Consider the following 12,760-nt stretch of genomic DNA (forward strand, 5'->3'; position numbering starts at 1 on the left):
ACCTAACATTAAAGCAGTAGGTATTAATCTTCATGTCAAACAAACATACTTTCTTCCTTTAATTTTTTCATTATTTTTTCATAAATGTGTTAAATAAATCTAGCTCTCTGTATGCTGGAGAATTCTGCATGTGCATTGATGGATATTCCATATATTTACATATTCTTCATAAATAAAATATGACAGTGTTAACAGTAGCTCTAGGGGCTCCAGAGTACTCTGTCTTCTTGTATATTGTATATACCCACTTAACCATTTCCCAAATGACGGCTAGATTTCAGTAAAGATAAGTACACCCATACTAAAAAAGGACAGTAAGAAAACCTGCACTAACACGGCACAAGCAAACACAGACTTTCAAAAGACTGAGTGAAAGTGAATGGTACCAAAATCCACTTGCAGCAATGAAAATATACATATAATGAGCAGACTTTAAGGCAAGTATGTTGTAATGTATGTTTCCTTAAATAACTATGGGGTCATTTTATATCATATGGGAAATGCTAATTCTATTCTCAGTATCCCTCCAATATTAACTGTTGATAGCCCAAATGAAAGGTTCTGATCTTCCTGAGGGAGTTGAAAAACACACAATAAAAATAAGTGAGGCCACAGTACAGATAAATGCAAAACTATAGTGACACCATTTTTGTTATTTTGACTCCAACATACTGCGTGGTAGCAAATACAGAAAATACATATTTGAACATGAATATTGCTACAGAAATATAAGGAATTTGATCATGAAAAATGGGACACTCATTATCAAATTCAGTACCAGTAAAAGCATAATGCAAAATTGAAAAACCTACTCAACAATCATGGGGTTTTTATCTGTAGCAAGACCTAGGATATTATTTTATTCCATTACATTACATTACATTACATTACATTAAAACTCGCTCAATAGTAATTTCAGGGACATTCAGAATTTAGACTGCCTATTGCATGCATGCTATGTCCCATTGATATACATACATGTACTGATTGTGCTAGTCCTAAAACCTCCTACATTCTCTTTATTTGCACTTTGTGTGTAGAAAAAAACAAGGGGTAAATTTATCATGACAGCAGCACTTTATTAAGAAGGCCACCTGTGAAAAATGAGGAGTTAGTTAGCGGCGCAAGGCTTCCATCCACTGTATAAGCTAATCACATATCAGTCTTGTTTTTGAGTGCTGGTTAAATCTCAATTTAAGGCAGGATCACTCAAATGTACACAGTGGAGATATGCAGATTTGCAGAAAAAAACATTGCTGTGAAGATGGCTTTATTTGTTTTATTTTTTAAATCCATAAATAATTATAAATGGGTAAGTGAAAAAGTCTGTTGAATTCTAAGTTTAATAATCTGATTATAGATGTTTACAGTACATACAGAATGTGCTTCATAAGTAAATCTGAACAACAATAAACTTACAGAGAAACAGTCAAATACTGCTTGTTTAGAAGCTTATTCAATGAGTAAACCATAGTTTGTGCACAGATACAAAGGTACTTCATCATCAATACTACCATAAACATTATATCCATGAATGGAGCTAAACACAGAAATACCACCGTACCCATTTATGGAATTACTGTCCCCAAGAATAAAATGTTACAGTATTATATTTTTTTCTGTCAGTGAGTACTTACTACAAAATGTATAATTATGTCATAATTGAAGGTAATCAGCTATCACAAAGCAAATGAGTTTAAACTGCATGGAAATGACGTGTTTAAGCAGCAGGGGAAAGCAGTGTGGGACATACTGGTCCCAAAAGCATGACACAATTTCTTTTTTCTTGTTTCACATTAAAATTTATATTTCCATTAAAGATACTCAATAATGTAAATCAAATAGTGAGAGCAATTTAGAGTGTAGAAAGAATACATTTTCTTTTTGTGAAAAGCATCTTATTCTTGGCAAAAGTCTCAGAACATGCAATGTGAGATCTCCCACTGTGTGTACATCTTTCTATGGGCTTTTGAAAGCTCTGACACCATGTGCTCAACAATCCCATCACTGCAATATTTATGACAACGGAATGTTCCGGCTGGTATGGTAAGAAAGCATCCATACAGACATTGAACCACATCAGTGATTCAGGTTTGATGATATCGGTTTGATATATTTGAAATGTAATCTATGATTGGAGGTTTGGCTTGTGATAATCTAATGGGTAAAGTGTGTAGTCAGTAAACCTGACAGCACGGTTTCTATCAAATAAAGCCATGCTAGCCACAAAGCCCTGTCATGGGCTACTAACCAGGACCAAAGATGGCCTAATTGCAGTTCTGAGTAGTGAACTGGAGGGCCGTGTTACATGGCTTATGTAATTTTTTCTCATCTAAAAGCATTTAATAACAAATGATAATTTACACTTACTAAAATCTTTTACACAAATGCCACTCTCTTTTTAAAAAGGATTGTGTCTGAAGCGATGACTTTGCATAATGGGGATATGGGAAATGTTGACTATCACACCAAGTCTGACAGAACTAGGTTCCTCCCCAAAATACTAATCACACACATAACAATAATGCCAATCATTTCCACAATAATTGGATAATTGAGCAGTATAGACACTCAAAAACTGGGGACACCTTACCTATTTTATATGCTATGGATTCTTTGAAAAGGAAAGTGGCATGGGTTGTAATGTAGATACAATAATATAGTAATGCAATCTGCGGTTATTAATCATTAATATTTTTTGTATATAATTACATAAGCCCTTTTCTGGAAGATTTTTGAACTTAAGTGCTTTCCTTTTTGAGTTGACAAGAGCCCCTTCCAGTTTCAGCTTTAGAACTGAGTAATAAAAAAATATAAGGCAGTGTGTTATTTTACATTTTATGAGGTGGCTTGCGAAAAAAAGATTATAATCTGACAAAAAACATGAGCAATGTACTGATTCAGTTGTTGATATATTCAGTTGTTGATATATGAGGGCAATGCTGGATAGGGGAAAGGGTTCCATGGGAAGTGATTCTGAACTGAAGCCAGAATTAAAATGCCTATTGCATGTGCAACAGATAATTACTGTGTTACCCATTTTAAATAATTAAAGCATTAGCATCTATCCTGATATCTAACATAATTTCTGTACCACCTACATGTTTCATACTAGGGTTAGTAAACGCTTTGGGCCTCACAAAATGAGAATTAACTTATTTAAGAAAAATCATGGACAGGATTAACGACATACTCTTATCTCTCTGTTCTGCATCAATAAATTCTTGGTGAGTTTATTACATTGAATTCTTCAATTTGATTTCAAAACCTGAATGAAATATAAATATAACTCTTTAAAATACTGTAAATTCTTCTCACTACCTCTCCTCCTCTTCAGGAAACAATCTTTCCTAAAATCTGAGGTATATCATCTTTGTCACCTATCTATTGCTGGTATTCTTAACATCATCCTCTAAGAAATTGAGAATAAAAGGCCAGTTTTCATCAAAATTGAGAAAGATGCAGACACGATGAAAAGATATTAAGTGTATCAATTGTTTGGGATTTTATAATATAAGGCATTGCTTTAATCGAAACATTTTGACAAATAGTTCACAGTTTTAATCCTTCCTTTACTAGTATTAGAATTTCTCCATTGATTGTTTCGTTTTAATCGAGACATCTGCAACAATTTAAACATTGCACAACAATAATTATTCCAGTCTCACATATGCAGTGTTTTATATACACCATTTTTTTTATATGTAAAAAAAGAAAGCAGCTTTTCTTGGCCAAGCACAAATATAAGATGTACAAGAGGATGCTCTAAAAAATAATTATGTTATTTGATACTACTGCAACAAGCTTAAGATGGCTACCTGTTCTGAGAATCACTGGGACACAGTCTAAAGCCGGATATCAACAGTGGTATATTGTCGGTCAACAACATTCATTCAACTTCTCAGTCTACAAACACATTTAAAAAGACAGACATACATTACTGTACTCATGTGTAAGTAATATATTTGTTCAGTGGGTTGTCTATTCTGAAATTGTGGTCAATATATGTTACTCCACAACATAAATAGTTTCTTTAGTACAAAAGCCTACCAGTAGACTCTCCCATTTACTGCCGCTAATATAGCCTATTTACAATCATCTACGCAAAGTAATTGCCATTGTTTTAACAATAAGCTGATACGTGCTAGCCATTAACAAAATTTAAAAGAAAACGTAACATTTCGGAATTGATTGTGCTTTTTAACCCACAAAGCCACTTCATTATTGAAATGGAGCATTTTTGAGAGGCACCGATAGAAGTGCTAACACCAGTTTAGTTCAAGAAGAATCTCTAAAGCTATAACTAGGACTGTGAGAACAAATAGTCGATATATATGTATATATTTATAAAGTTATTACAGTTTCATTTCAGTTCCACATCTTTAAGCATGTTTTCTTTCATACCGGTAACCACTGAGATATCGCTCCTTATGTGCCAACTTGCAAAGCCCTTTAAATACACACTAATTGTTGAAAATAGAACTCGTTAGAGAAGAAACATTTGATCTGCCTTCTAAATCATGTATCCATCATATGGAAACCGAACACTGAATGAATTTGAATTGGAAAGCTGGTGCTAAAAACAAATACCAATTTAGTCTGTAAAATAAAAAATCTTACCCTATTGTGGCCAATAAGACTTTGCTGGGACTACTCTGAACACTAGTTGCTCCAGTTGTTGTTGGTATTGGTGGTGCTCTTTGCCATCTTTGCTGCTGTTGGATAATGAAAGCCCTCTGCCTGGTGGTTAGACAGTTACCTCGGTCTTGCTCCCTGTGCGGTAGTGATGGTGGTGTCCTGGGACGTAATGCAGCTGCTCCACAGTGTGGGTCCGTCGGGCTGCGAACGCCTGCCGCTTGGACACCGTCTGGTTCATAGTTAAGGTGTTGTGCGCATTGTTCGAGGCACTGGGATGAGAGTGCATTTTTGTCATCTTGTAGCGGTCCATGATGGGCGTGGTGGGCATGAACACGTCCGTGTGGGACAGGGCTCGGGACATGGCCTTGTCGTGGATGCCGGAGCGCTTCAGTGACATCATCTTGTCAGGGGAGAGGAGCGGGTCTTGGGAGTGCAGGCGGTCCTGGGAGTGCAGGCGGTCTTGGGAGTGCAGGCGGTCCTGGGAGTAGAGGCGGTCCTGGGACAGGAGACGCTCGGCCGACAGCAGCTGCTCGTCGGACAAGATTCGCCCTCCGTAGGCGGACATGTCGTAGGAGGACACGCCGTAGTCGTGCGCGGCTCCCCGCTCCGGGGAAAGCACCTGGTCTTGGGACATGGCCCTCTGCACGCGTGCACGAGGGGGCCGCTGCTGCTGTCGCTGCTGCGTGCTCTGCTGCTCCTGGGTCATCTTTATCACGTGCAGGGGGAGCGTGCCGCGTGCCGCCAGGTCCGGCAGGTGCCGTTTCCGCGTGTAGTACTCGTCTACGTCCTTATCGGCTGGGGCAGGGGAAAAGGATGAGGAAACACAACGTGGGAATGTGCAGACTGAAAGACTACTGTCAGTACAAGCTCATGTATCCACTGTAATGGATAAAAGCGATAGGAGATAATAAGTTCTGTTATGGTACGTCTCAAAAATGTCAAACAAACTGTCACATTACTCCAAAACTGCAAATAAATCAAGATTCTGAATCCAAGTCAAGGTTTCAGTTTACATGTTACTGCTTGTCTACTGCCCCGTTTAGCTTATGATTTCATGTTGTTAGTGCTACAGAGACAGTAACATAATGTTGAACATGCTAAACACAGGGAGATTGGGGGTGTGAAGAGACAGTGAACTGTTACTCTTCTGCTCAGCAGAAGTGCCATGTGGCAGCACATGCCAGTCTGTAATTGTATTCTATCACAGGCACCATTTGGACTGTGTGACACAAGGGTTGCCAATTAATTTGCAATACGACAATAATGCAATTACACACCTGCATGAGCCACACTTCAGATCCTTTTGTGAAAACAAGCAGTCCAGACAAGTATGTCATGCCTCTAAATGGCTGTGGCTAACGCTGTCATTTTCAAATTGAAATATTCACACCAGTAATTTGTTTAGTATTGACAAGTTGAAGCTACAAATAAGTTGAGAGTTCCAATGTAATTTTGGGGAAAATTTATAGAAGCACACTCCTGAAAATTCATATCAGTGATTTTCAATGTCTGACTAAGTAAAACGATAGCCAGTAGAGAGCATTTAATAGGGCTGTGCCTCAGGTCTTTTTTGCTTTTTAGCCATCAGGCCATCAATCACTTTGTTTGACTAAAATGTATTTTCCAGGAGTTCACAGTTAGTGTTTTATTTATTTAAAAGCTTCCCAGATATGTTTAGAAATCCATAGCAAACCCTGCAAATAAAATTCAATCAGCATTTCCTACGGCTATATATATATTTTTTTCTTTACAAACACCATTTGACTTGTTCAGCAATCAACTAATCAATTTTCAAATGTTTTTTACCCATAACAACTGTATTTACTTGAAAATCAATCACTGGTCAAGAATGATTTGGTGAGTCAACGTTTTTAATTAGCATATCTACTGAGTGTGTTTTTGTGTGTGACTGTGATACAACTGCATTTACTTTTTACACTCATGCAATGCCCGTTATCAGTTTCTCAATTGGTTTTAAATCAGGTGACTGACTTGGCTAGTCCAAAACTTTCAATTTTTCCCATTGATGAATACTTTGGTTGAGTAGGCAAGTGTTCAGGGTCATAGTCATGCTGCAGGATGAAGTGTGGATTGATGCGGTACGCTTCCAAATTCATCCTACTACTGCCATCCTTCATCCTCAAAAATTATGAGAGAGCTTGTTCCAGAAGCAGCCACGCATGCCCAAGCCATTACACAACTTCCTTCATATTTCAGAGATCTAGGCTGTTACTTCCTTTTTTGATCTTTATTTTGGTCTCTTCTGTCCATAAAACTTTGTTTCAAAACTGGCTCATCACTGTATTTTTATTGAATTCTAATCTGGCCTTGTGATTCTTGCTGCAGATGGGCAGTTTGCATCTTGCAGGGTAACCTCTATAATTCTGCCCTCAAGATCTTCTGTGTACAATGGTTTGTGATATTTTCACCCCTGCCCATATACTGCTGGTCACGGACCATTGGTTTAAGATTTGTCTTCACAGCTCTTCGGATGTGTCTGTTATAAACTGCAGTCGTCTTTCTTAGCCAGCCTGTACAGTGTATATTTCTGAGCCCACCAATGGTTTCTTTATTTTTCAAACTTTATTAAAGCTGTTGTAATTGATAGACCAAGTTTCTGTGCAATCATTCTCATTGAATTGTCATCTGAACTTAACAGATTAATTGCTATAGTTAGTTATCTTGTCTTTGTGGTGGTGTATGCCTCTGACTCTAAATATAATCTCCACAGATGAGAACAGAGGCCAAAATCAAGACTAGACACTCACTGCTCTTTTATGTACGAACAATCCATGCAAAAGGAAACACCTGAGCAACAGTTTACACCTGCAGTCATCTGTTAACTTCATTTCACACAGATGGAAAAGGGAGTAGTCAAAACAGTTGTTTCTGTAAAATGGTCATGTTAATGCATGAAATAAAAGATGATTGATTGTACCTTGTATTATAGTCATCTTTTGATCTCAAATCTACATGTCTACATACTTTTGGAGGGCACTGTACAGTGCAGTGCGTAAATAGAATTTGGACAGTGACACAGTTTTTGCTGTTTTGACTGTTCCAAAACACCTGGATTTGAAAAAGTAAAATGACTATGAGTTTGCAGGTTTATTGTAGGGCATTTATGTCCATATTGGGTGATCTGTGTAGATCTGCGCGGATCTGGTTCTGAAATTACATATTCACTGTTGACTCTTGAGTTTCGGCTTGAAACTGAGAAGGATAAAGTGTTACCTTCATGCCAATTCTTGCTTTTCCAATTTTATGTGTAAAGATTAGTGGATTTTTAGGCATTCAACACACCTAGGTTAAGAACATTAAGAGCATAGAATCATTTTATTCCTGTTTGCAAATAATGTTTAGGTAGACATATGCTTTTTATTTTGATGTGAAGAAACTGGTACTGGTACCTATGGCCATTGATAGTTTAAATGAATGAACTACTACTACTTTAGAAGTGACATTGATTATCTATTCCACATGGGCTGCTGGACATAACTGAAGGACTACATGAATGACTACAGTATGTAGTATATTGTATAATACCACTATGCTGCACGGATTACATTATATGCACAAGTGAAAAGTGATATTTAGATCTTAGTTTGCAGTATATTGTTTTCTTTAATAAATATGCATACTCCATTGTGTTCCCATATGACTTTCACAGAGATCTACATGTGTTATTTTTAATAGGACCAATAATTTGAATCTGAGAGACAATGTGAACAGAGGGAATAATAATAAACGTGTAAACAGAAGAATAACGGATCCACTCTAATTAAATCTCTAATCTGCAGATTGAAATGTTTATCTCTTGGGCTTTTTTGAGAAGGAAAATAAAGGCGTTTTCAAACATCTCTGAAGGAAGTCTAAGCTGCTTTCTCCCACCAGTGCTATCCAACCAGATCCATCAAAGGAGGCAAAACATAACTGGAGTTAAAGACAAATCAGCAAAGCCTCTTGGCTATTTGCTACAGCAAATGATTCCCTTCGGAAGAAAATATGGGCTTTTCAGATGCCAACACCTAAGGAGACTTTGCAAGGGTCTGCTGCCAAAAATAGTCCCATATCCATGCCTCAATGCATGCTGGCTGGTCAGTGCAGAGGGTGGCAGGGGCCAAGGGTGTTAGGAGGTCCTGGTCCTTCATTAACAGTCTACGGGCAGCACCCAGCTTTGGACAGTACATGTGTAGAGCCCTCAGTGAGGACAGTGCTTCAAACTGCATTACACAGCAGAATCCTACATAAACCATATTAATTTACAAGGCACGACTAGCTTGATTTTATACCAAGCATGCAATAAAATGGTGGCTGCATGAATCATCTCTCATTCTCATTCTGCTCCTCCTTGAGGTACAATGAAATCCTTACTGAAACGAGACACTGTCGCAGAATACTAATGGCTCATGCTGTTCTATACAATGATTAACCTGGCTAAAAATCATGACGTTGACTTTGCAGTTTAAAGAACCACCCACTCCAATTCCACTACAGAATGCTCTTTTGCTGTTTATTTTGCATCTCTATTTAGGAGAACATTGGTATCTGATTGTGATCCAAATGTTTATTTTTACACATCCATCAATTTAGAATAGCAAAATAAATTATTTGAAAAGAGAAAATGATAAATGCTACTTAAACGGTATTCAACTAAGCCTGATGTAACCACATAACCAAGGTCTGCGTCTAAGCAGATAATCAGGCATGTCAAGACCAGAACATTCCCAAGCTAGAGCCACAATCTCCCTTTCTCTCAATGTTTCTGTCAGTGTTGTAGAAAATGAACTGTTGAAAAAGCTGCTTAACCCTTCCATTATATGAAGACTGCTTTTATGTATTGCAAAAGAAAAAATGTGACACTTTGTGTGTCACCTTCTTATAGTCTCCCAAATGACGAGCCTTGAAAAATCTCATTCTAGAGCCTGAGGTACAGAAAGTGAAAGTTTTGCACCTGTATGGGAAAGTGCCACCAGAATCATCCACAAAGAGATAAAAATAAAAATGGTTGTATATTTTCTGACCATTTTATACAGTTACAGAGGGTCAGCATAAGCCTATACAACACATGCAAATTCTGTACAGGATTTCTGAAAACATAGCATTATGTTTTTTACATGTTTACTATTTAATCCCACCAAAACAGAACACTTAAAAATCATCCAGTATCAAAATGAAAAAGGTGAACTGGTTTTTAATGAATGGGGTCAAATTGACCCCAATCATAATAGGAGGGTTGAGTATACAGTGCATTTGTAAAGTAATTCATCCTCATATTAGTCCATTGTGAGATTAAGGTTAAATCCATTCATACAAAAGGCACTACTTTTCATAACAGGACCATAGACTATGTGTGCCATAGACTACAGAAAAAATATGGGCCAAGTGTCTTTGACGTCACTCATTGACTTTACACAGGCTTGTGAAAAGCGTTTTGAAACCAGGGAAGCTAATTTTTCATCCCGCTTTGTTGTACAAATTGGAGCCAGAGATTGTGCTGCAGAGAAAAGGCACCCTTAAATGGACATTAAGTCCGGCTGAGTCTGGCTCATCTACTAAACGTGTGAGATCAGTGACTCAGCAGTGACGCAAACTGGCCCTGATTCATCCACAAAATATTCAAGTACTGTCCAAATAACACAATAACTTAACAAGTAGGCACACGGGGAGACATTGGCAAAGAAAAAATAGGACCACAATGGAAATGAGTTTTCTTGTGTTATCTTTGATAGGTTTTAAGATTGGCACTGGATGATGTTCCTGCTTGAACTGGTGTATTTTTCAGCTATGTATCTTCGTGTATCGTTGTGATATGTATTTTCCTGATGATTATCACATAAAATCAATCAATCAACCACACTAAATACTGTATAGTATAGCACACATTGACAACAAAGAAAATACTGTAGATACCTGAACATAGAAGTAATCCAGAAGTAATAAACCTTTGTAAAAACAACAGTCATGATCCCAAAGAAAAGCTCTTCAAAACATAGTATGGTCATGCATAAACATGCTCAATAATTGATTTTACTTCTGATAATATAAAACAATAAGGCATGTCTGCTAGTTTAATAACAAATGCTGGAATGCTCAACTGGTGATATGTATTTAAGGATGTCCTTTAGATAAATGACCCATTATTAGCCACGTATAAAGCCAAATTGAATGTCCCTTTCAGTCAATGAATATTTTATTTTTGAATCAACTGAAATATGAATGATAAGGGGAAAAAAACATCACATGTAGCATCACATGGCTCCACTGCATCGCGGAAGATGATGCTTAAATCCCAATGTTTAGCATTGTCAATGTAATTAAGTTTCACCTACTTAGTCTCTTGAGAGAAGAATATTTGTTTAAATCAGATTTGACGGCTGACTCGTAGGAAGGGGGCAGGTGGGAGAGGCTCTGGAAGGAGCGGGAGAAAGACAGGTCGTAGGGCTCCGTCTGCGAGGTGAGAATACTGTTCATCCGAGAGCTCTCTGCAGGAAAACACAACACAGATAGCAGCAAACGGCAATCAGAGTGCAATCAACCGCCTGAAAAAAAAAAAACAGTTCAAAGCACGGAGGTGCCCGAGAGGGGTGGGAGGTGGGGGGGGGGGGGGGGTGTCTCTGAGCAGTCCACGTTCTTTAGGGGAAGACTAAACAATGGCAAGGCAGCAGTAGTGCACCACACCTTCCGCGCGCACAAGATAGCTTTCATTCAGGACAGTCCCTGAGCCAATTATCAGCCCCGTTTCTGCGTCCTCGCCGCGCCTGTGCTCAGTACAGGCGCCGGGGTCGATGCAATGTGACGCGTCGCCAAAGAGGGCGCTGTGCTGCTTCCAGGCCGTGTGCGAATGGCCAGCCGGCATGCCGCAGCAGAGTGGGGAGGGCCTAGCGCCAGGGCTCTGATGAGGCGCAGACCTCATGGCAAGTGTAAAAATAGGGCTAGGTGACTACTGCAGCGGAAAGGATGGGAACATACAACACCAATGACCATGTGGGACAGAAGTGTGGTAGAGAGTGAGTGAGTTATGCACTGTTGCCTGCTCTGTGTCTGACACATTCATTCTGCCCAGGAAAAAAAAAAAAAGTAATTACATGCCTTACTCTGGTGCCCTCGATCATTACTACCGATAAATAAGAACCTGCACTGAAACGTAAAAAGTTACTGGGCGAGGAAGGAGAATACACATGTACAAAGGTGTATATGTGTATTACTTACCATGTCTCACTGCTCTGTGGGCTAAAGAATCCAAGTGAAAAAAGTATTAAAAAGATCAGTAATAAAACGGTCTGTGATATATTGTGAGTTTACCAGATATTCCAGCTATGTTAGCATTCTTTTTTCAATAAAATCATTCATACTACTACAATGTAGAGCTGTCACACAATGCAATAGTTTACATCTTATATTGCATGAATTGTATACTGTATATTAAGACTGTCACCTTTTTTTGCAATAATTAAACTTGACTTGGAAAATGTTAAATATGTAATATGTTTTTTATTAAAGATAAAGTTCATGTGTGGGCTATGCTATCCACATAGTCTGGAGGCTATACATTCCAAATGGATTCAAGAAAAAAATGTAACTCCATCTCACCCCAGGAGTGCCATCTCTACCAAAGGATTTTGACAAGTTCAGTGTAGGTAAGCCAAGCCATTATTGTGAATGAATGATGACTCATACAATTATTCTTTGTTTGAGCAATTTTGAGTTTTTTTGCTGTGAATGGCATCATTGGAATTGTTCCGATCTTCCCTGGCTATATTTTGTTTAATAAAACTTATAATAAACCAGGTACTGTTTTTATTAAATGCTAAAAGGTCTGTGGACAGGTACTATTAGTGTTTAACAATGGCCATATTGATATACATTCTTCACAGGTAAAATTCCAAACATACTACTGTATGTGATAATAAAAGCTATACATGTAAAAGGATAATTAATATTTAATGTTAAAACATTTTATCAGCTTTAAATACTATTTAAGTATGACCTGCCAGTTTGACAATACAGATACAGTTAGTGAAAGGTTTCAAATACTGATACATATGTATAATAAGAAAGGTCTGGCAAAGTGTCATGGCTTACGAGTTAAAAGACTGAAATGACTTGCAGTACTTAAAAG

At 37.9% G+C, this 12,760-nt stretch overlaps 1 protein-coding gene across 2 annotated transcripts in view; it reads right to left on the reverse strand.

Moving 5' to 3' along the window:
* Positions 1 to 1,058: 1,058 nt before the first annotated feature.
* The window catches only part of LOC133113904 (protein shisa-6), an 88,856-nt gene continuing 77,154 nt past the window's right edge, over positions 1,059 to 12,760 (reverse strand). Inside the window, exons 7-9 of one of the 2 annotated variants that reach the window (XM_061223040.1) lie at positions 11,851 to 11,871; positions 10,971 to 11,123; positions 1,059 to 5,433 (exon numbers count right to left, since the gene is read on the reverse strand). In XM_061223040.1, the coding sequence (XP_061079024.1) occupies positions 4,748 to 5,433; positions 10,971 to 11,123; positions 11,851 to 11,871 (860 nt within the window). In that variant the 3' untranslated portion in view covers positions 1,059 to 4,747. The remainder of the gene's footprint in view (positions 5,434 to 10,970; positions 11,124 to 11,850; positions 11,872 to 12,760) is intronic. The other variant, XM_061223048.1, reaches the window with a different exon arrangement.

The sequence above is a fragment of the Conger conger genome, chromosome 2, assembly GCF_963514075.1.
Source record: "Conger conger chromosome 2, fConCon1.1, whole genome shotgun sequence".
Lineage (NCBI taxonomy): Eukaryota > Metazoa > Chordata > Actinopteri > Anguilliformes > Congridae > Conger > Conger conger.